Source organism: Pseudorasbora parva, chromosome 2 (genome assembly GCF_024679245.1).
Source record: "Pseudorasbora parva isolate DD20220531a chromosome 2, ASM2467924v1, whole genome shotgun sequence".
Classification (NCBI taxonomy): Eukaryota; Metazoa; Chordata; class Actinopteri; order Cypriniformes; family Gobionidae; genus Pseudorasbora; species Pseudorasbora parva.
This window is the reverse complement of record NC_090173.1, coordinates 17,987,000-18,011,993: the sequence shown is the minus strand read 5'-3', so window position 1 is coordinate 18,011,993 and position 24,994 is coordinate 17,987,000. Positions and strand designations below refer to the sequence as shown.

Here is a 24,994-nt window from a genome sequence, read left to right as displayed (position 1 = left end):
GTGTCAATGATGGCCTTCTGGACAGCAGTCGGGTCGGCAGTCTTACCCATGATTGCGATTTTGAGTTATAAACCAGGCTGGGAGTTTTTAAAAGCCTCATGAATCTTTTGAAGGTGTTTAGAGTTAATTAGTTGATTCAGATGATTAGGTTAATAGCTCGTTTAGAGAACCTTTTTATGATATGCTCATTTTTTGAGACAGGAATTTAGTATTAAAACAATAAAAGACCTGAAATATTTCAGTTGGTGTGCAATGAATCTAAAATATATGAAAGTTTAATTTTATCATTACATTATGGAAAATAATATATATATATATATATATATATATATATATATATATATATATATATATATATATATATATATATATATATACAGTGGCATGAAAAAGTATCTGAAGCCTTTGGGATTTCTCACATTTCTGCATAAAATCACAATCAAATGTGATCTAATCTTTCTCAAAATGACACAAATGAAAAAACAGGGTCTGCCTTAACTAAAACCACCCAAACATTTATGGGTTTTCATATTTTTATTGAGGATAACATGCAAACAATGACAGAAGGGGGAGGAATAAGTAACTGAACCTTATGCCTAAGGAGACTTTTAGAGCAATTAATACCAATTTTTACCAAACAATTTAAGTCAGGGGTGTGTCCAATCACTGATGAGTGGCTTAAAGCTGCCCTGCTCACTATAAAACACACACCTAGGAAGAATTGTGACTTGATGAGAAGCATTGATGTGCACCATGGCTCGCTCAGAAGGGCTCTCTGAAGACCTGTGATCAAGAATTGTTGATTTGTATAAAGCTGGGAAAGGTTATAAAACCATCTCTAAAAGTTTGGATGTTCATCAATCCACAGTAAGAGAAATTGTCTACAAATGGAGAGAGTTTGACACTGTTGCTTCTCTCCCAAGGAGTGGCCATCCACCAAAAATGACAACAAGAGTTCAGCACAGTATACTCAGAGAGGTAAAAATGAACCCTAGAGTGTCAGCTAAAGACTTACAGAAATCACTGGCACAGTCCTATATCTCTGTGCATACATCGACTATATGTAAAACACTGACCAAGAATGGTGTTCATGGAAGGACTCCACGGAGGAAGCCACTGTTGTCTAAAAAAAACAATTGCTGCACGTTTAATGTTCGCAGAAAGACACTTGGAGAGTCCACAGGACTTCTGGCAAAATATTTTTTGGACTGATGAAACGAAAGTTGAACTGTTTGGGAGGAACACACAACGTCATGTGTGGAGAAAAAATGGAACATCTCACCAACATCAACACCTCATCCCCACCGTGAAGCATGGTGGAGGCAGCATCATGGTGTGGGGCTGGTTTGCTGCCTCAGGGCCTGGACAACTTGCAATCATTAATGGAAAAATTAATTCAAAAGTTTATCAGGATGTTTTACAGGAAAAGCTGAGGCTGTCTGTCAGAAAGTTGAAGCTAAAAAGAGGATGGATGCTGCAACAGGACAATGACCCAAAACACAGAAGTAAATCAACTTCAGAATGGTTTCAGAAGAACAAAATACACGTTCTGGAGTGGCCAAGTCAAAGTCCTGACTTGAACCCCATTGAGATGCTGTGGCATGACCTCAAGACAGCGATTCATGCCAGACATCCCAGGAATCTGACTGAACTGCACCGGTTTGTAAAGAGAAATGTTCCAAGATTGATCCTGATCGATGTGCCAGACTGATCTGCAAATACAGGAAGCGTCTGGTTGAAGTTATTGCTGCCAAAGGGGGGGCAACCAGATAGGTTCAGTTACTTATTCCTACCCCTTCTGTCATTGTTTGCATGTTATCCTTATTAAAATTATGAAAACCCATAAATGTTTGGGTGGTTTTAGTTAAGGCAGACCCTGTTTTTTCATTTGTGTCATTTTGACAAAGATTAGATCACATTTGATTGTGATTTTATGCAGAAATGTGAGAAATCCCAAACGCTTCAGATACTTTTTCATGCCACTGTATATATATATATATATATATATACACACACACACACACACACACACACACACACACACACACACACACACACACTCACCTAAAGGATTATTAGAAACACCTGTTCTTTATTCGGAGTATTTCACAATCTGCTCAATTACTGGGATTTTCAAAACAATTTCTAGGGTTTACAAAGAATGGTGCGAAAAGGGAAAAACATCCAGTATGCGGCAGTCCTGTGGGAGAAAATGCCTTGTTGATGCTAGAGGTCAGAGGAGAATGGGTCGACTGACTCAAGCTGATAGAAGAGCAACTTTGACTGAAATAACCACTCGTTACAACCGAGGTATGCAGCAAAGCATTTGTGAAGCCACAACACACACACAACCTTGAGGCGGATAAGCTCCAACAGCAGAAGACCCCACCGGGCACCACTCATCTCCACTACAAATAGGAAAAAAAAGTTACAATTTGCACGAGCTCACCAAAATTGGACAGTTGAAGACTGGAAAAATGTTGCCTATTCTGATGAGTCTCGATTTCTGTTTAGACACTCAGATGGTGGAGTCAGAATTTGGCGTAAACAGAATGAGAACATGGATCCATCATGCCTTGTTACCACTGTGCAGGCTGGTGGTGGTGTTGTAATGGTGTGGGGATGTTTTCTTGGCACACTTTAGGCCCCTTAGTGCCAATTGGACATTTTTTAAATGCCACGGCCTACCTGAGCATTGTTTCTGACCATGTCCATCCCTTTATGACCACCATGTACCCATCCTCTGATGGCTACTTCCAGCAGGATAATGCACCACAGGAAAATGACCCCCACAGTCACCAGATTTCAACCCAATAGAGCATCTTTGCAATGTGGTGGAACGGGAGCGTTTCGTGCCCTGGATGTGCATCCCACAAATCTGCAAGATGCAAAAAACTGTAAGATGCTATCCTATCAATATGGGACAACATTTCTAAAGAATGCTTTCAGCACCTTGTTGAATCAATGCCACATAGAATTAAGGCAGTTCTGAAGGCGAAAGGGGGTCAAACACAGTATTAGTATAGTGTTCCTAATAATCCTTTAGGTGAGTGTGTATATAGGTCATATAATTAGAATATCATCAAAAAGTTTAATTATTTAAAAAGATTAATTACCCTGACACCTAGGGAAAATCCCAAATTTTATATACAAAAATTATAAAAATTATTATAACATTTTTATATTACTTAAGACCAATACAAAAAAGGATTTTTATAAATCTTAACCGAAAAGTTTACAAAATTTAAAGTATGAACATGTACAGAATTCAATAGTTTTTTGGGGCTCCTTTTGCCCGATTTACTGCAGCAATGCGCCGTGGCATGGAGTCGATTAGTCTGTGGCTCTGTTTAGGTGTTATGAGAGCCCAGGTTGCTCTAATAGTGGCCTGCAGCTCTTCTGCATTGTTGGGTCTAGCATATCGCATCTTCCTCTTCACAATACACCATAGATTTTATATGGCGTTAAGGTCAGGCAAGTTTGCTGGCCAATTATGAACAGGGATACCATGGTCCTTCAACCAGGGACTGGTTGCTTTGGCACTGTGTGCAGGTGCCAAGTCCTGTTGGAAAATTAAATCTGCATCTCCATAAAGTTGGTCAGCAGCAGGAAGCATAAGGTGCTCTAAAACTTTCTGGTATATGGCTGCGTTGACCTTGGACATCAGAAAACACAGTGGACCAACACCAGCAGATGCCATGGCACCCCAAACCATCACTTACACTGGAAACTTTACACTGGACCTCAAGTAACATGGATTGTGTGCCTCTCCTCTCTTCCTCCAGATGCTGGGACCCTAATTTCCAAAGGAAATGCAAAATTGACTTTCATCAGAGAACATATGACTTTGGACCACTCAGCAGCAGTCCAGTCCTTTTTGTCTTTAGCCCCAGTGAGAGGCTTCTGACGCTTTGTTGTTCATGAGTGGCTTGACACAAGGAATGCGAAGCTGAAACCCATGTCTTGCATGTGCGTAGTGGTTCTTGAAGCACTGACTCCAGCTGCACTCCACTATTTGTGAATCTCCCCCACATTTTTGAATGCACTGTAAAAATAAAATTCAGGTCTCCAAACGAACATTTTCTAGTGACTGATCACATATACATTTTTCAGTTGGCAAAAATTAATTTCAGTGAATTAAATTGTACCAATTCACAGAAATTCAATTAGGCCAACTGAAAAATTTAGATGTGATCCTTCACTATAAAGTTTTTAATGTGTGGGATTCGTAGTTTTTTTGCAGGTGTTTTGAGTTAATTCGCTGATTAGTGTGGCACCAGGTGTCTTCAATATTGAACCTTTTCACAATATTCTAATTTTCTGAGATACTGAATTTGGGATTTTCCTTAGTTGTCAGTTACAATCATCAACACTAAAAGAAATAAACATTTAAAATATATCAGTCTGTGTAATGAATGAATATAATAAACAAGTTTTACTTTTTGAATTTAATTAGTAAAATAAATCAACTTTTTGATGATATTCTAATTATATGAGTAGCACCTGTACACAGCTGTATAGATGATTAAGTAGCCTACATGTGAGCTTCACAATCCAGATAAGTAGGTGGCGGGAATGCAACTTTATAAGTTGGTTCGCCAAACCGCCATAAAACAGAAGAAGAAGAAGAAGAAGAAGAAGAAGAAGAAGAAGAAGATTAACACTGATTATTTCTTCATCATGGCATCTGTTAGTGGGTGTGATACATTACGCAGCAAGTGAACATTTTGACCAAAAAATGGATGATGTGATAGAAGCAGGAAAAATGGGCAAGTGTAAGGATTTGAGTTTGACAAGGGTCACCAGATTGTGATGCTAGATGATTGGGTCAGAGCATCATGGAGTTAATTAATCTAATTTTCATTTTTGGGTGAACTAACCCTTTAAATATAGTTATCGATAGATGCATTTTTATGGACTTCAAAATGACCCAACAAGTCACGTCACTGCCATTACAAAGCTTGGAAGAGCCAGGGCAGTTTTAATATAACTGATTTTATTAGTCTGAAAGAATAATGACAAATACAGGAGGGTTTGAGGGTGAGTGATCTCCAATGCCTTAAAATGGAGAGCAAAACCAGAGAGACGTGGAAGAAAACGGAAGACAACCATCAAAATGGATAGAAGAATAACCAGAATGGCAAAGGCTCAGCCAATGATCACCTCCAGGATGATCAAAGACAGTCTGGAGTTACCTGTAAGTACTGTGACAGTTAGAAGACGTCTGTGTGAAGCTAATCTATTTTCAAGAATCCCCCGCAAAGTCCCTCTGTTAAAAAAAAGGCATGTGCAGAAGAGGTTACAATTTGCCAAAGAGCACATCAACTGGCCTAAAGAGAAATGGAGGAACATTTTGTGGACTGATGAGAGTAAAATTGTTCTTTTTGGGTCCAAGGGCCACAGGCAGTTTGTGAGACGACCCCCAAACTCTGAATTCAAGCCACAGTACACAGTGAAGACAGTGAAGCATGGAGGTGCAAGCATCATGATATGGGCATGTTTCTCCTACTATGGTGTTGGGCCTATTTATCGCATACCAGGGATCATGGATCAGTTTGCATATGTTAAAATACTTGAAGCTGAAGCTGAATACTATGCTGAAGAGGACATGCCCTTGAAACGGTTGTTTCAACAAGACAATGACCCAAAACACACTAGTAAACGGGCAAAGTCTTGGTTCCAAACCAACAAAATGAATGTTATGGAGTGGCCAGCCCAATCTCCAGACCTTAATCCAATTGAGAACTTGTGGGGTGATATCAAAAATGCTGTTTCTGAAGCAAAACCAAGAAATGTGAATGAATTGTGGAATGTTGTTAAAGAATCATGGAGTGGAATAACAGCTGAGAGGTGCCACAAGTTGGTTGACTCCATGCCACACAGATGTCAAGCAGTTTTAAAAAACTGTGGTCATACAACTAAATATTAGTTTAGTGATTCACAGGATTGCTAAATCCCAGAAAAAAAAAATGTTTGTACAAAATAGTTTTAAGTTTGTACAGTCAAAGGTAGACACTGCTATTTTTTTGAACACACCCCTTTCAACTAATTGCCCAATTGCACAGCCTTAAGAGCGTGCATATCATGAATGCTGGGTCTTGTTTGTTTTCTGACAATCTACTGAACCTACTGGTAACTTGTTTGCCACGTAGCAATAAAAAATATACTAAAAACCTTGATTATTCTGGTTAGTCACATTGTACTGCTATTATTTTGAACAAGACTGTATATTCACTTATGAATATGTATGGAATATAACGTCTGACCCATTTTGATCACTGAATGTATCATTTTGCATGTGATGGCGCGATGAAAGCATGTTTATAAGTTGTGATGAGTATGACAGTTTCACTGAGAATCAACTCATCAGTTTTTGAGATATGTGCATTTAGTAATTGTGCAAATTGTAATCAGTTGTACTAACTCTTTTGCACACTCAAACCAAATGCAATTTGCTTAAATCAATAAGAAACTTGTTTAGAGATCTGAGCAATTTCGAAGATTTGTTTTTTTGAGAAGAGCCAAAGCGAATGGGCAAAACCATAGACCGTAAAAAAAACTCAATACTGCAAGGGAACAAACTCTTTTTCGCTGGGTTTAATTGCTGCGGCTAGTGATGTTACAGTCACTAGCGCCGCCAATCGGTTGAAGGCGTTATTGGCCTTTGAAAACATCGTGATGCGTTGCACCACACACACATACACACACAGCCACAGTGAGTGTCTTTTTCCTTGAAAACTTACCATCCCGCGTCACAGCCGCGGAGTAAACAACAGCTGCACAATATCTTTCATTTGACTAGAAGAGGAAGACCATGCGACTGACTCCAGGAGCGCCGTGTTTACTCTGAGATTTACTCAAATCATCGCTATATCATCTGTGCGCGCGCGTGTGTGTGTGTGGAGCGGGACGGGACAGGTGCACGGGAAGCAGGGGCTGATTAAAGAAGACGAGAGCACAGAGAGCCCCTTCATTTGAAAGTTTAAAAACACCGGGACGCTGCGACAATCGTCTTCTCCGCTGGATTTCTTGTGCGTTTCTGGCGTGTTTCCCTTGCGCGTAAAAACGCACGAGCATCGGCAAATTCCAAGAGTGAATTCATCACAACATCACAAGCCCCCCGTGCGCGCGAACGCGAACACAACGGCAAGAGCGTTTCTACTGAAGTGCACTGACATTTCCCATCTTTCTACATGACAACTCGTGATTGCGTGCATCACCAGATGGCTGAATTGATTTAGATGATCACTGGCACTCATTCTAGCGTGGGAATCATAAGGAGAGGACAATGTTGATGAAGGAATACCGGATATGCATGCCACTAACTGTGGAAGAGGTAAGTGCACTAAATGTATATTTAACGTTAGCGATTGATCACTGCTTTCGCCAGGTGAAATGTTGGGAATGGGATATATTTGTGTGTTAAGTATGGACATATCATTTAATTCAATATACCCAGTAACTCATTTGTAAATTCACCCCATTGACTTTCCCTGTAGGTAATGTGCCTCCAAATGGCATTTTCGTCTCCTTGAATTCAATTTACACCAGTTTTATAGTTTGCAACTTTCCCCTCTCTCCCGGAGATACAGTGCAGAAGTCCACAGTTAGATCCGCTTGGTGGTGCTGTGGAGCTTTCCATTCCCATCACTATATGGAGTTGTTGTTGTTGCTATATTGGTTTTGACAGTGTTTCAATGTACTTTTTACTTGGAAAACACGATTATTACTTTGATAAACTGTTCATTAAAGGCATTTGGATGGTATAACTAGACATTTAGACACAATGGACCCGTGCCAGGGACCCAGTGTATAATTGAAAACCCCATGCTTGTTCGCTGATACAGTCTGGCATAGATCTTTTATTTTATAACGTAAGTGAATGATTAGCTCATTGTGGACGGCATTACATTGGTTTGTTGGTATCCACGGCAGTTAAATACTTAAGCAAACCCATCATAAACAAAAACGACGAGTATTTTGGAAACAGGAAATTAGGAATGGCTAAAAGAACACTTGCAGCTTTGTTGTTGTAGTCTGTTAAAATTGAGGTAATAGGCCTACCGTAATACAAATGTTAGTGCACTCCTAAAAGTTCACTAATTGACAATATAAATAGCCTTTTGGTAGTCTAAATCCCCTTCAGGCTGTAAACTTAAAGTCCCCATAAAATCAAAATATATTATGAATGTGTTAGCCTTAAAGGCGCAGTTTCTATTTATTGACATAAGTGCAATATAATATACAGTTTTCAGTGTATAAAGACCTTATATAATGAACTGTTATGTTTTTATTACCTTAGAATGAGCTATTTCTATGTACGTACGCCACGGGTCCCCTTACAGTGCTAACGCCATTTTGCGCTGTCGTGTTTCTACAGAAGCCCTAAAGGGACAAACTTCTCTACAGAGCTCTAGCTACTCACTGCTCTCTCCGAGGACAGCATCTTTGTCCAGTGTCAGCCACCGTAGCTCCTCTATGTGCATAGGGAGGTGTGAGCGGTTGGTTATTGCAATTCACAATTTAACTTGTAGATGCCTCTAAATTTCACACACTGAACATTTAAGGTTAACTATGAGCTTGGGTGTATTCCAGAAAGCAAGATTAACTTACCGTCACATATACCCTGGACTCTCGGTTGACTAACCCAAACCTTGCTTACTCGAGGTTTGCTGGTTCCAAAAACAAGTCCCGGAGTTAGTTCAGACAACTCAGAGTATGTTCCCGGTTAACACTCAAGACATTCTCAACAGAGCATTTAGAAGATATGTGTTTTAAGCGACTTTTGATTACATCACTTCACTTTTTAACAGATTTTGTATCCAACCAAATGCTTTCCAGAATCTATAAGCTGCGGCTGAAATTGGTCACTTACTATTTTCTACATGGTGAAAGGCACATAGTGCACTATATATGGGCTAGGGTACAGTTCAGACAGTGGGAATATGCTTTCCATTGGGCCGAATTAATTATTTTGGGGCGAATTAAGTCTGGTTTCATGCACACCGCCGCAGCACGAACACAGTCTTCTCCGGTCCAGAGACCAGACAGCACAGAGTGGATCATATGATCGAGTTGACATAGACCACAAAACATATCAGACCCTTTTGAATTCTGCACAGAATGCTGTATTATAAAGCCATATGGAGGAGCTTAACTGCTTTAACAAGCTCAGCGACTCTGACTGAGCTGTGATATAAACTAAACGCTATTGGCTATTTTAAAAAGGGGAGGAGCTGCTCTGTGTCCCGCCCTATCTTTCCGTTTCATTATTGTTTGTCAGCACACTGAAAATGCTGCATGTTTCAAGGCACTTATATGGTCCTTTAAATTTACGTACAAGATATCGTGACAAATCCATTTCCCCCAGTCATTTAATTTCAGTGAGTGTCAAAATCTACCTGTATCATTAGCTCGGTATAGAATAAAAAGTCTGCCTGTGTATATGCTTTATTAAGTAAGTATCCTGACCATAATGTCTTAATTATGGGAAAATATTAGAAGGAACATCTCAATGCTTGTAATGTGCTCCAAGCATTGAGAACTAATATCAAGATGATTTCTGTTCCTACTAACTATGACACCAATAGAGTAGCAGATGCATATGCGCATAAATCTGCATCTCAAATGGACTGACTGAATGTAACTCTGTAATTGGTTTGAGCAGAGACTATCAGATCTATCTGCGCTTCTTATGTGCAATACCAGATTGGCTGCTGTCTTCCCGTCATGTGGCTTTGTGCTTTTGCAGCCCATCTGCTGACTGACACCACAGATGTGTTTTGTGTTCAAGGAAGCAGCATGTTAAACTGCATCATCATTAATATCAGTGCTTAATAAATCCAGGTCCTTTTTGCATGCTGTAAACAGAGGAAGCTAAACCCCAAATTATTTCCCTGAGGGAAAAAAACAATTAGCATTTTATGATGCGTTTGTGTACATGGGTGTGTGTTTTAATAAGAGGGAAAAGCCATCTGCAAACAGTATGGATGATTGATTTACCTGGCAACGGCTGAGACTGTTAGTTAAAATCTGTTTGATCAATTAAAGGTCTCTCAAGAGGTTACTGAGCTGATAGCATCATTACAGGTCATGGCATCCCAGATGTCTTTAAAATGACTGTTACATAAACCTCATGTTGACTGCCATCAAGGACATTTTCTTGGTTCTTGGAAACAAGTGAAACTCTTGATACCCTCTCTGTATGCATGCAAAGGGCGAACATTTATCCTGAAAGGTCCTTGAGTTTGCACATTCTTAATCTTGAGTGATAAAAACCTCCAAGTCACCCCCCAGACTTAATTAATTATAGATAATCATTTGTGAAGGGATGCTAGAAAAATGACTTACAGGAGGTGAAGTTATTCTCCTGAGCTTTCCTTTAAATTTCCAGTGTTAAATTATCATCCTAGCTGATATATATAATTTTTTCTTTTTCCATATACAGTGGGAAAACAAGTATTTAAACACCCTGCTATTTTGCAAGTCCTCCCACTTGGAAATCATGGAGGGGTCTGAAATTGTCATCGTAGTTGCATGCACTGAGAGACACAATAAAAAAAAAGCCAGAAATAACAATATTCGATTTTTAAAAACTATTTATTTGTATGATATAGCTGCACATAAGTATTTGAACACCTGTCTATCAGCTAGAATTCTGACCCTCAAATACCTGTTAGTCTGCCTTTAAAATGTCCACCTCCACTACATGTATTATCCTAAATTAGATGCACCTGTTTGAGGTTGTTAGCTGCATAAAGACACCTGTCCACACCATACAATCAGTAAGAATCCAACTACTAACATGGCCAAGACCAAATAGCTGTCCAAAGACACTAGAGACAAAATTGTACACCTCCACAAGGCTGGAAAGGGCTATGGATAAATTGCCAAGCAGCTTGGTGAAAAAAGGTCCACTGTTGGAGCAATCATTAGAAAATGGAAGAAGCTAATCATGACTGTCAATCTCTCTCGGACTGGGGCTCCATGCAAGATCTCACCTTGTGGGGTCTCAATGATCCTAAGAAAGGTGAGAAATCAGCCCAGAACTACACGGGAGGAGCTGGTCAATGACCTGAAAAGAGATGGGACCACCGTTTCCAAGGTTACTGTTGGTAATACACTAAGATGTCTTGGTTTGAAAACATGCATGGCACGGAAGGTTCCCCTGCTTAAACAGCACATGTCCAGGCCCGTCTTATGTTTGCCAATGACCACTTGGATTATCCAGAGGAGTCATGGGAGAAAGTCAAGTGGTCAGATGAGACCAAAATATAACTTTTTGCTCATAATTCCACTAAACGTGTTTGGAGGAAGAAGAATGATGAGTACCATCCCAAGAACATCATCCCTACTGTGAAGCATGGGGGTGGTAGCATCATGCTTTGGGGGTGTTTTTCTGCACATGGGACAGGGCGACTGCACTGTATTAAGGAGAGGATGACCGGGGCCATGTATTGCGAGATTTTGGGGAACAACCTCCTTCCCTCAGTTAGAGCATTGAAGATGGGTCGAGGCTGGGTCTTCCAACATGACAATGACCCGAAGCACAAAGCCAGGATAACCAAGGAGTGGCTCTGTAAGAAGCATAATACGGTTCTGGCGTGGCCTAGCCAGTCTCCAGACCTAAACCCAATAGAGACTCTTTGGAGGGAGCTCAAACTCCGTTTTTCTTAGCACAGGTCAGAAACATGACTGATCTAGAGAAGACCTGTGTGGAGGAGTGGGCCAAAATCCCTCCTGCAGTGTGTGCAAACCTGGTGAAAAACTTCAAGAAACGTTTGACCTCTGTAATTGTAAACAAAGGCTACTGTACCAAATATTAACATTGATTTTCTCAGGTGTTCAAATACTTATTTGCAGCTGTAGCATACAAATATTAGTTAAAACATCATACATGTGATTTCTGAATTTTTTACATTTAGATTATGTCTCTCACAGTGGACATGCACCTACGATGACAATTGCAGACCCCTCCATGATTTCTAAGTGGGAGAACTTGCAAAATAACAGGGTGTTCAAATACTTATTTTCCTCACTGTACCTAACAATTCATTATTCCTTAAAATAAATAAAAAATTTCAATTGCACATGCAAACCTGCAATAATTAACCCTTAAATGCATGAATGTTTTGCCAATCATTATTAAATATTTGGGTGTTTAGTGACCCGGATCTATATCTAACACGGATGGATCTCTACCTGTCGTGATAATATAAAACTCTTCTGATATTAGAGTAACTATTACAGAATAATTAAATAAAGCATTTTTTTGTTATCTTTTGGAGCTTGTAAGGGTTAAGTTTGATTAAGTTTGAGGGTTATGTTTTATCCATCATCACTGTCTTCGTCAGAGCTTATTTCCCAGTACATTCAGCATCTGCCTCATAGTTACTCTCAAATATATTCTCAAAACTATCATCTTTAAAGTCAACATTTAGATCGCTGATAGCTTCAGCAGATCCACCATCAAGTGATGGTGATATTTGATTGTGTTCAGTTCTTGCTCTGCTGTAAATCACTGAGCCATTTCAAGTTTTACTGATGATTTTGTTTTCTGCCTGGGATAACTATGAGTGAAACGACACTTCATTATTAAGTATCAGACATTGTCACATGGAGGAATAAAGAGGAATTGCACTTATTCAGTCACAAAAAAATTAATTATTGTTGTGCAGAAAAAATATACTTAGTTACACAAAAAATCAATGGGAAAACGGGCATTCTTTTATAATTTCATTATTTATTTCTTGTTATAATGGTTATAATTAATTGATTGAGGGATACTAAGAAAGTTGGTTTCTGATGAATAAGGAGGAGGGTAGTGAATGACGTCCCAGGTCAAGACCCGAGGAATGCGTTTAAGGGTTTAAGATGTTAAATAACACAAATATACTTTATGTATTTAATCTCACTTTATTAACCAGTGTCTGTCTTTGGTGCTGACCTTCAATGATTCAATTTTGCCATAAGCAAAAATGGCTTTAGTAACCATTACTTTCCATAAAAAATTAACTTTGTTGCATATATAAAAACAAAATTTGTTACTTTTGTTAGGGAGTAATGCAATATTGTAATGCATTAATTTGTTAGCTCAGAATAAGGTCAATAATTAGATTACTGCTGTCCATGTAAACGTAGTCACAGTGACATTTATGTTGAGTGCTAGTCGTGTGTTTCATGGTAATTGCAGTGCTTGTTATACCTCAACTGTGAATTAAAAATAGTAACATCTTTATTAGGTGAGAAATTGAGCCGTGACCAGCTTAAGCTCAGGATCTTTCACAGGTGAAAGCAAACACGCTTTCTTTGCTTTAATTGGACGTTTTCAGCTGAAACTCAAGGTCCTTTTGATAATAGATTGTAATGACTTTCACCAGAGACACACCGAACAGATGAATCTTCACTCATCAAGGGCATTTAAAGGAACCAGGATTTTACTTTACTTGGAAAAAGATCGTCTATGTTGTAGCTCTGTTCATGTAATTTGAAACTTTGAAAGCATGTACATACTCAAAGGGAGGAACTTTATGATTTTTTTGCTTAAAATCGGCATGAAATAAAAATCGACCTTCTAAATGCATGTTATTGATCTTATTGTGACATATTCATCCATGCATATGGCTTTTGACGTCGTGACTTTGATTAGATTTTTCCCCCCCGCAAGCTCACATTCAGACCTGCTTCTATCCAACTAAAAGTGAATCATAGAAATCAAGACCCCAACCTTCAATTTCCTTAATTTTAGATCATCTTTTTCACTTAGATCTACGTCACAATACTGAAGAAAGGATCTCATAAAATTTATAGCAACTTTAGAGCCTCTGTAAATGTAATTTTATTGCATCTTATTATAAAACTGATATGGCATGAATCACAGTTTGGAAGTTACTGTGGAATCAAAAGGGTTTAACTTTAGAGAGTTGGTCTAAGATGAGAATTTTGATTTGACAACAGTACTGATCTGTTTCTTACATCCACAGTCAACATCAACCACACAGTTTTTTTTGGGCCCATGTAGAATTATTTCAGTTTTATTTTAGTTTAAATTTAGGAAATTACTTAAAAGCCAAAGCTTGAGTTCTTTTAAACAGGCCAGCAGTGTTTGTAAGCCGTTTTTCCCACGTGTTTTAAGGGGAAAAAGATCTGAGTACCATAAGCGTATGGATAAAAGAATACGCTGTGCTTATTAAAAATGGAAGCCAATGCATGTAAGTAACACAATACTGGCCCGAGGACTGATCCCTGTGAGACCCCGTAATTAAGGCAAAATAAAAAGGTAAACAAAATGGGGCATGGTGTCTGTATAAAGATACTAGACCCAATTCATGTAAAATGAGTTTGTGGGTTCAGGTTGTAGTTCATGTGTTAAGTTCATCTATAGTGTTCTCCAGAGGCCTGTTGCATGAAGCTAGCTAAACAAACTCTGAGTTTCAGAGTAGGTTTAGAGTTGACAAATCCAGATAAATCCAACCTGCATGGTTTAGATCAAGTTCAACCGTTTCTCAAAGCTTGGTGTAAACTTTCTCTGTCAACTCAGGTTTAATTCAGAGTTGCCGATCAACTCTGAAGCGCTTGCACCTGAAAGTGTGACACGTGCGGCAAACAGCCAATCACAGTGTCCGTTTGATGCACTTCTCTTCTGAAGATTGAGAGATCGTTTTGATAATTATCATGAAATTAAATGCGTTTACAAAGCAGGAACAACACTGCTGCTGCAGCGAAAGTTTGAAAATACAGCTTAAAGAATATCTGACTATATCAATGCATGATGTGAATCATAAAGAAATATGACTAATAATTAAAGGTTCACAAATAGCTCACGTTGTTTTATATTTATATTAATATTTGTCTACATGTCAATTAATATAATAATTATATCAATATATTATATTAATTCAAAGAAATTATAATAGTATAATATAAATATAATAAATAATTAGCGCCAAAGGAAGAGCAATTTTGTCTCTAGCGTTTTTTTCACTCTAAACTCAAATTTGGAACGAGAGATACAGGGGGTGTGGCTTTACTTGCAGCTGATTGGTCCAATTTGGGTTTGCGATCTCTTAACACAGAATAAAATTAGCCGTGTAGTGTAAGTTACCCTGGTGATGAACACTGCTAAAAACCAATCCACCTTCTTGAAACAGAGTTTGCTCAAACTAATCTTGAACTTACCTGGGTAGCAACTGAAACCAGCTTTGTGCAACAGGTCACTGGAAATTTAGAAATTACGCTTTTTTTCTCCTAGGAAAACCGACCAATTGCAGTGGCTTTTCCCCCCTCAAATGCAATGTTTACTTTATTTACACACTCACATTTTTCCAAATAAGTATGACTTTAATTCTCCAGTGGAACAATGTATCTGATCAAAATAAAATCACACAGGTTTGGAATGTCATGACAGAGAGCAAATACGGATTTATTTTGGTGCTGAGGGTGGGCAGCAAACATCATGTGCTGTCAGCACCATCCTCCATTTCAGCAGCAGCATCTTCTTTTATTTGTGCACTTATTCTTGGCTACAAGCTTCTGGATGTGCGTCTTAATGCGGCTGTCAATAGATGACGACTGGAGGGTTGTGTTGCAACCATTAGAAAGAAGTCTTCTGAGCTTTATCTGTTGTATCCAACGCTGGCTGTGGATACCAGCTTTGAATACTGGTGTCACCAATAGGCTTTTCTCTTTCTCGTCACCGTTTAAAAAAAATAGTTGCCAGTACCAGCCACCAACAGCATTTTTGGTCATTTTCACAAAAAGCTGAGATTTTTTTTTCAAGGACTACAATGTGCATAAGCAATCTATCACTTGTTTCTGCTTTTGTTTCAGAGATTCTGTACTCGTTCAGAAGATTGGTAACAGCGCCCCCATACCGTATAGCAGTAAAAACACAGAAAGCCATAGATTTTGTCAATTGCAGGGAAGCATTGTCTCATAAATTACGGACAATTCTATCAATAGCACACTGTAAAAATAGGGCACAATGTACTGTATAAGTATGAAGGAATTTTTCCATTTTGTTTTTTTAACCTGTGTTTTGAATAACACATTGCATTAGTTTGTGTTTTAAGGGTTAACAGAAATTTCTGTGAAATTACTAGATAATGTACTGGCAGAAAGTTACCAGTACATTTTCCGATTTAATTTTTTACAGTGCAGGAAAGCAAGGACGGAAAATTACGTCAAATTGAAGGGAAGCGTTGTCTCATAATTGACGGAAAATTCCATCAATAGCTGTGATTTGTGGAGAAAGAGAGGAGACCGTTAACTGCCTGGCACCAATTTGGGAATCGCGTCCTCTGGGTTTGTGAATCTGGCATGCATTTATGGAGTTTGAAATATTTCTGGTGTCGAAATGTGCACAAATCCACAAATGTGGACTTCACCCACCGTCTAATCAACAATCAGATTACAGGTGGTGCTGATTGACCAAAGCACATTCTTGCTCCAACCAATCTCGTTTAATCAGTTTTGTGAAAACTCCTACGATGTATTTTTTTTGGTCTCATTCTGTTTATTTGTACATTTTAATAGTGTGAAACATTTATTTGTGGATCTTAAACTATTGGTTTTGAGAAAAAAAACACAGAAAACATTTCTTATCCTAACTATGTCATAGAATACTTATATCCTTGTTATTGACCATCTCTGGTTTCTTAGCTTTTATAGCTCAGACATCTTTTCCAAATATATTTCTTGTACTTCTTAAAGCTCTGGTCATAATCATGCCTTTGGTTTTAGGCTCTTATCCAGCATGTTTTTTTTGTTCTTTTTTTAATATATCACAGCTTCAGCTCACAGTAAATTTATTCCAAATTGTTTTAGAAGCTTAAAGGTCGAGCTGGAAACATATAAAGTGAATCCTCTGATCTAAATCCATTACTGCGGGCTGTCAGCGGTGTTTCAAAGAAGACCGAGACCTGACAAAACCCGACACACTTTTCTGTACTCACTGTGATTATGTACACAGCAGGGCTCGGTTGTGTTGGCTAATGGACTGCTCATGTCAAATGTAAAAAAATGGGCCCAAAGAGTTGGATAGCTCCCCTGAATATTTTTTTCTTTCTTTCTTTTTTTTTTTGTGCTTATCATGGCTTGTAAAAAAAATCAGGGTTGAAAAAAGCTGTGGTTGCCAGAACTTTACAGTAAAAAATACAGTAGTGACACGTTAAGCTTTATAGACTGAATATAAAATTGACAGTAAAATACCCTTCATTCATTAACTGAAATAATTGCATTTCAGTTCTGATGAACAGATTTGTTTGAAAATGATTTAAAGGCACATAATGTAAGATTTCTGGATTCAAATATACAAAAACCACTAGAGCAATGTATATTTTGTCAACTTGTGTATTTACATTATCCCAAATGTTTCCAAAAATTTTTCAATCCAGAGAAATAAGCAATTTTAACCTGGACACAGACCGTGTACGTGCATCGCCTATCAATGATATCATACCTGCGTTACCCCTGATTCCCCTAGAAAACTAGGCTATTTTGTAGAAAGCATGGACACACCAAAGATGCTTTAATATATGATGTGTTTTATTAGACAGGTTAGCAACTGTTTGAACATTCGTCGACAGAAAACTAATCATTGTCTTATTGCTCAACACAGTTATTGTTTAAATCTGGTTTTCTTGATTTACTGCGAGTACCATGTTTCACCATGCCTAATATCGATCTCACTCACTGCAGTGTGAACACGTCTCATAGCAGCCGCCGAGTGAACGCACAGAGTAGCATTATAACAACCTTCAACACACTCAAATGTGTCTAATATGATTAAACAGAGCTGCGTTACCCCACACACACACGAGCAGAATAAGCGGAAGCGTAGTGTGAGGCATAATAAAAGCTTCCATGCGTCATCAAGCTACACCTTTGTTTTAAATAAGCGACCTCTAGCGGCAAAAAAATACTTGTGGCTTTAACTGTACCAGATACTACTCCAGAAGAAGATCATGTCTTTATAAAAAAAATTTCTAGGCTGTTTGAACTGGCCGTGGCCCATGAGCCTGCTGTAAATTGAAGGTCAGAGAGCTAGACAGACAGCTTTTGTTGTATTATGAAACAGCTCCTGCAGGCGTTAATGTGAGGCTTTTTGGAGGTCCCACATACCTTGCTGGTGGGCACGTGGCTAATAGATCGGATCGCAGTCCAGCGTTTCATGTTCTTCCCCATCCATCACATTCTTTTAAAGTTTCCATCGGTCATCGGTTGGCCAACTCCTGGCAGCCCAGATCATTTCTCAGTGGTTCCCTGTGAGAAGTATTTGACCCTAAAGCTCGTTTGAGGTCTGCCCACTGGCACCCTGACAGGAGTACAAAGGTTACAGATGAAAGTGGGGAACATTAGTGGCAGTGCAAAGGCAAATATAGCCTGTCACACAAAGCATGATGAGAAGAAAGCCTCTGGACAATCCCTGATGCTAAAAACACTACTGTACTTAAACAACACAACATTCACCTAAATGTATAATTTATCCTTTTGTTTTCTGACAACACCAAAGATGTCAAGACGGATGCAGATGATCATTAATTACATACAGCTTATTCTTTTTTATGACTAATTATTTATTTAATTAATATAGCCCCGTTTCCACCACAGGAACTTTACCCAGGAACCAGGAACTTTGGGTGGTACTCGGTGTGTTTAGACCGCAGGAACCAGGGTCTAAATGAAGTTCCGGGTAAATATTTCCCCCTCCAAACGGCCCTGCTCGCGAGGTAGTACTTTTTCAAAGTTCAGGAACTTTGAATATGCTGAATGTGCTGATTGGTTTAGATCACGCAGCATTTAATCTTCCGGCATTTTTAAAAGTCTTTTGCGAGGTTCGGGCTGCGTTCGGTAAATATCAGTCTTGCTCTCTGTCTGATGGCGCGCGTTTGTCTCAGCCAACTCACGTGCAATGTCCGTAATAGCTGATAATAATATACATTGTCATTTTAAATCTAGCTTTACAAGCTTTCTGAATATGCTGCATGCTGCTGAATCTGCATATTAGTGCTCTTTTCTGTCGTTGTTAATTACCTCGTAAACCTATACATAACCAGCAAAAGCAGCACAGCTTGAATCTCTTCCATACTCGTTAATAATTTTTTTTCACCATGTAAACGACCTGACCGATTACTTTTAAGTGTGCGTCCTTACATGACGAGACAGCACGCGCCGCGCTCATGTTGGCAGTTGACAAGAGAGGAAAGTAAATTTTTCTGGGGTAAACTTTTTATTTCGTAAGTTATGAAGATAATGTTGGAGTAATGACACAGCGTATATTGCCCCAGACAGTTTTTACTTTAACTGCGCCTGACAGAAGAATTTTCTGAGATGATTATTACACTTTAAACAAATAAATAGCTATAAATAATACTGTATTAGTCCTGGTGGCCGTTAAGAGTTGCTATGGCTACAGTTAACACATTCCAGCTGCTGTTGACATTTTTGATGCGGCAGACAAACTGCATGTGACAAAATGATTGCGATTTGAAAGTCATCACATGTAAACACCTGATCAGTTTAGATAACGTCTCATGTAAACAGTCCACTAAATCTTTCAATCGATACACACAGACATGATTACTGTCCGTCACTGACTATTTGGAGGAGCAGTCGCGCAGTCCTACATCACCGGACTAATTTGCCTAATCTGGTGGAAACGGGGCTTATGTGGTGAACAGTGGTGAACCAGCGACAGGGTAATGGGCGGCAAAGGCTCATTGATGCACGTGTGGTCCGATCAAACTGATTGGCTACAAGGATGAAAAAACAGATGCTGTGTTAATTGCTTTAAATATTTTTTTAAACACACACACACACACACACACACACACACTCGCACATACTGCATAGGGTAACGGCATCGGCCATCAAAAAACAATATCAGTCAACAACTCTTCTTGGCAGCCTCTGTGAAAACAGTTCCCCAAGAACATTCCTTCATCATCTGCCATAGATTCAGATTCACTTCACAAACTAGAGCTGGAGCTGAGATTGGACACCAGCAGCCTGAGGGGCGCAGACTGATTTTATGAGGTGTGAAGTATTGAGGGCCAAACTGATGTCATTGGCAGTGATAGAGAAGCACCATTGAGGGCTTGAAGATGATGCTTGTGTAAAGAATTGCTCTGGTAATAAGGTGCTGTTTGAGAAACGCCCAAAGCACGAAGATTACACAGCACAGAATATAAAGCACTTGTATCGCGTGTTTGGTTTGCCACAAAGCTTTGTGTGCTAATGCAATTCAAAATGTAGTGGAGACATAATATTTAAAATGCCTGGGTGTGGAGGTCATGGTAATGAAACAAAAGCTCTGAAACATGCATGGGACTTTGTAGTATTTGATAAGAAAGGAACTTCTGTCCTTGGCTATGTTCAGAATACAGTACTTGCAATAGTTCTGCTGTATGCAGTGTGAATGCTGTGCACGCTGGAATTCATTTTCTGTATGAATTTAATCCCTGGGTGACCCGCTCTTGCCAAATTGAACAATATAAGATCGCACAATGCCATACGGTTTCTTTTCCAGTGTGATGGGAAAAAAAGCCTTAATAATACTGCTACTGTTGACAATCATGTTACATACAAAGTAAAAATGTAAAATGATTAAAACCCATCAATTAGGGCTGGTATGAAACAGACATTAATAATGTACAATGTAATTGACAGAAAACATCCACCAGTCACTTTACAGTACTGAATAACGCATTTCTATTGACAACGCATCTAAAATATAGTGGAGGAAATGGAATTGGAAAAGTACATGAACCCAGTAGTCTGAAACATGAGAGCACTTTATATTAAGCCCTTTAAACAAAAGATTATAGTTTTATGTGACTTGCCTTGTCAGGAGCTTTGATGTATGTTTGCGCTGTTTTAAGTCGCCATGAAATAATTTTTTCTCTGAGAGCAATAACATTAAAAGTAGGGTAGGTAGGTTTTTTTTCCAAACTTGTTTAAACTTTCTTTATATATCAATACATAATTCAAATGTAAGTACTCTGAAAAAGAAAGTATAAAAATTGAGGGTCTGTAGACCTCTCATGACTGTTTTAAAGACAGCTCATTATTTCCATTCACTCCACCTTCTCCCTTCTGGGCTCTTTCCAAAGCCACGCCCCCAAAATACGTGAACGCGCCTCACCGACCAATCAGCTGGAAGACGCATTATTTACCTCAGAGGAGCGCTGTGCATGTAGTGACATCATGTCAGAATCACATGTAATAAAAAATCTAACTTTATCAGTATGAATATAAACAAATAAGATGTCTTTTAGTACTCTCTATCAAGCTAGAATACCGGTACTGGTAAAGTTTAAAATATATTTTTGTTTGATTTGGTAACGAGCTAGTTATATTTACAAGGCAAAGAAAACGGGTTGATACATCTTTTTACAATAACATCAGTTATATTGTGATAAAGATGAATTTCGTGTAAGATTCATAACATATACAGTGTTTTGCATGTAAGAGTCTCCATGATGAAAGCATTGTTGATTAGTAGTAGCTAAAGCTAACTTAGTTCTAAAAAAACGTCCTGGATGCGGTGTACTAGCTTTTACACATGCATTTTGTTATCTAAAGATAATTTTACGAAATTCAACACAACAGCGATCAACTTGAGCTAAGCATATTTATTAAACATATTGAGCATTTATCATCTCTACTAATGGCTAAGTGTATAATATTGTAACTTTATGCTGAGTAATGTTATGTTAGCTATATTAGGCAGCTTCATGTGCTCTTGATACATGCTTCATGAAAACATAAACCAAAAAAATGTATACTCAAAATGAAAGATTACCTGTCCAGCAGAAATACAGCCAGCAAGGAGTCGCTTTTCAGGTCCCTCAGTTTTCACCATCGTTGGAAAGCCACGCAGATATTTACTCGCGTTTGATTTCTTTGTTTATTCAAAGACTTTCTGTGCATTGCCTTTGCTCGTACTGTCTTCCTTTTTTGTATTGTTTGCCTTCGCTGACTGTAAAACCCTGCACTGTGAATTTTGAATGCTCTTTCTCTGCCATTATTTTGCCTAGGTTTCTTGCCTCTTGAACTCCTCAAATCAAAAGAGCGCGCATGTGGGCAGATCCTGTAGCGAAAGCGGTGGTCACCATGGTAGCGAGAGAGTGTCAGTCGCACCAGCCAATCATTTGTTCCGTCCCGAACAAAAATAATGAGCAGTGTTTATTGCAGATTAATAAGTCTAGAGTTACTCGGTTTTTATTATCTCCTTTTCAGAGTACTTACATTTTAATTATGTAATGACATATAAAGAAAGTTTAAACTAATTTGGACAAAAGTGTTTTAGATCAGTCCGTCCTACCCTACCTTTAAAGGTAGCCTAGATATCTAGACGCACCCTAGCTGCAGCAAATCTAATTTGCCGCGAGTGTCGTCTAGCAACTCTCAATACCTTCTAAGCTGTAAAAACCAAACTCTGGTTGGGCCAATCACATCGTGTATAGAGTTGGTGGGCGGGGCTTAACATAATGACGGCAGAGTTGCGCTTGCGTGCTTCTAGTAAACACAGAAACTGGCGAGCGGCGGTCTTTCGAATCAGTTTTGATTTCGAATCAGCTTTGACTCTGGAAGACTTGGAGTTAAGCTTTTCTCTGAGAAAAGAACAAAGAACGGCACTGAAGTCATTCTTAAAAAGGGAAGATGTGTTTGGAGTTTTGCCGACCGGATACGGCAAAATATGAACGCACGCCCATGCGTCTCAGTATGTGAAAAAATATGCACACAAAAATATGTCAAAATCCCGGTCATGTTGAGTATCACCTCCACACACACCATATAACGTTTAAAATATTTTCCTTTCCTTAAGCTATAATTATGTTGACTATATGTTTTTGCTTGTGAAATGTCACTTCTGTACACTGTAAAAAAATGTTTTTTTTTAGCTTAAAAAAGTAAGTAACCTAGTTGCCTTAAAATGTTGAGTTTTTTAGTTTATACATTGGTTTAATAAATAGAAACTCAAAATATTATTGTATCTGAACCACATAAAAATGTGATAAATAATGAAAATGTCCCAATTTGGCATGTTTCACTGCGTCATCACAAATAAAACACACAGTTACCCAATATGCTTACAAAACCTTTTAATAATGTTTGAATAAAGGTTGTCGAATCTCAAAAATGGTCATTGTATTAACTCAATTTTTTCATTTAAATTAACTCAAAATTTTAAGTCAACCAATATTTCAGCATGGCTTTGCATATTTCAAATACTCATGAAATTGAAGACTCTGGCTGACAGGTGAAGGATGGAAAGGGATATTCCTGTCTTTTATTCCCTTGTCTCTTGTCGCCTTTCACTGAAATCATGGCATTCCGGAAATGTTGTCAAAGGACAGTGACTGTTTCTGAAACACAAAGCATAGCTGTCATGCTTGTGTAGAGGTATTTGGGGGGATGTGAGCTGAAGGTTATCACACGGTTTGAAGACGTTGGCTGTAACTGGTGAGTCAGCCGGCGCTCGATCGCTTGTGTTCTCCTACACAAGGCCAGCTAATGAAGACATCCAATCAGGAAGCCCCCAGACTCTCAGACACGCTCATCAAATCAGAGCAGGTCCATCTGCGAGAGAGCTTGCCTTTTGTGATTGCCTCTCTAGCACCACTTTAAGGTGTTGATAAGAGCGGCCTGACTCCCTTCAAGGGGATCCCTGGTCTCTGCTGGCTATTGCCACCCGCATTGAGTGAGGCGGTTCCTGCTCTTGGTTAAGGCTTTAATTATGACCGGCCTGATTAAGAAAGAGTCCTGCCAACTAAGCGGACACATCATTTGTGGACAACCATTCGCAAGGGGTTTGACATGGCCGTTGAGTTGCAGATCAATATCAAAATATCAGAAGTCTAAACTACTATACTAACCATATCAACCTCAAAACCAGTCATAAGGGTCAACTGAATGTAACATTTAAATTGATATATTCATATATTCACATCTGAAAGCTGAATTAATAAGATTTCCATTGATGTGTGGTTTATTAGGATAAAATTATTCGAAAATCTGAGGGTGCAAATATTGAAAAAAAAATTGCCTTTAAAGTTGTCCAAATGAAGTCCTTAGCTTTACTAAATATCTTCATGGTACATGATCTTTACTTAATATCCTAATGATTTTTGGCATAAAAGAAAAATGTATCATTTCTATCCAGGGTCACATGGATTACTTATATGTTCTCTTTGATGCACAGTCTTTTTAAGGAGAGAATATTTAAAATATCTTCATTTGTGTTCCAAAGAAGAACAAAAAAACGAATGGGTTTAAAATGGCTAATGCCATACACTGACACGACAATTTAAAGGGGTGGTTGCCTGCGATTTTGACTTTTTTTTTTAAACTTTAGTTAGTGTGTAATGTTGCTGCTTGAGTATAAACAGTATCTGCAAAGTTACAGTGCTGAAAGTTCAATGCAAACGGAGATATTGTCTTTTAAAGCTATGGCAGTTTATTGCCTACAAAAACGGCCGGTTTGGACTACAACAAACTTCTTCCCAGGTTTGGTGACATCATAAACCCTCGCTAGTCACCGCAGATGTGAGTTCTGCCCGTAATGGTAAGGGGCGTGGCGTTTCCGGACAACCTGTGCTTGGCTCTTCAGCCAATAAAAATACAGGAAACCATTGCGTTTTTCGGAGGGATGGGCTTCATAGAAGCAGGAAGCAAACGAGCCGTTCAAAGGACAGTGGAGACAGTGGTGTGGAATAAAGGTCAAATATAAGAAGAGTACGGCTCTTAGGAAAAGAAGTATTAAGACATGTTATACTGCACCCCATAAACACAACCAAGCCTAGAAAAAAACCATGGAAACACCCCTTTAAAGGATTTATTCCAGCAAATAAATGTGGTTTTCATTCCCAGCTTTTTGCAGTGTACACACAACCTTTGTTTACTTGACAAATGGGTCATTTAAAACGCATTAGGCTAACTTCAAATGAAGAGACAGTTAATGGAAATGTGGTGTGTTTGTTTATTAGAGCGC

At 38.7% G+C, this 24,994-nt stretch overlaps 1 protein-coding gene across 1 annotated transcript in view; it reads left to right on the top strand.

The window, feature by feature from the left end:
* The first annotated feature begins 6,650 nt into the window (after window positions 1-6,650).
* pitpnc1a (phosphatidylinositol transfer protein cytoplasmic 1a) overlaps window positions 6,651-24,994 on the top strand; it is a 144,876-nt gene continuing 126,532 nt past the window's right edge. Inside the window, exon 1 of the mRNA XM_067457921.1 lies at window positions 6,651-7,336. Coding sequence (XP_067314022.1) covers window positions 7,289-7,336 — 48 coding nt within the window. The 5' untranslated portion in view covers window positions 6,651-7,288. The remainder of the gene's footprint in view (window positions 7,337-24,994) is intronic.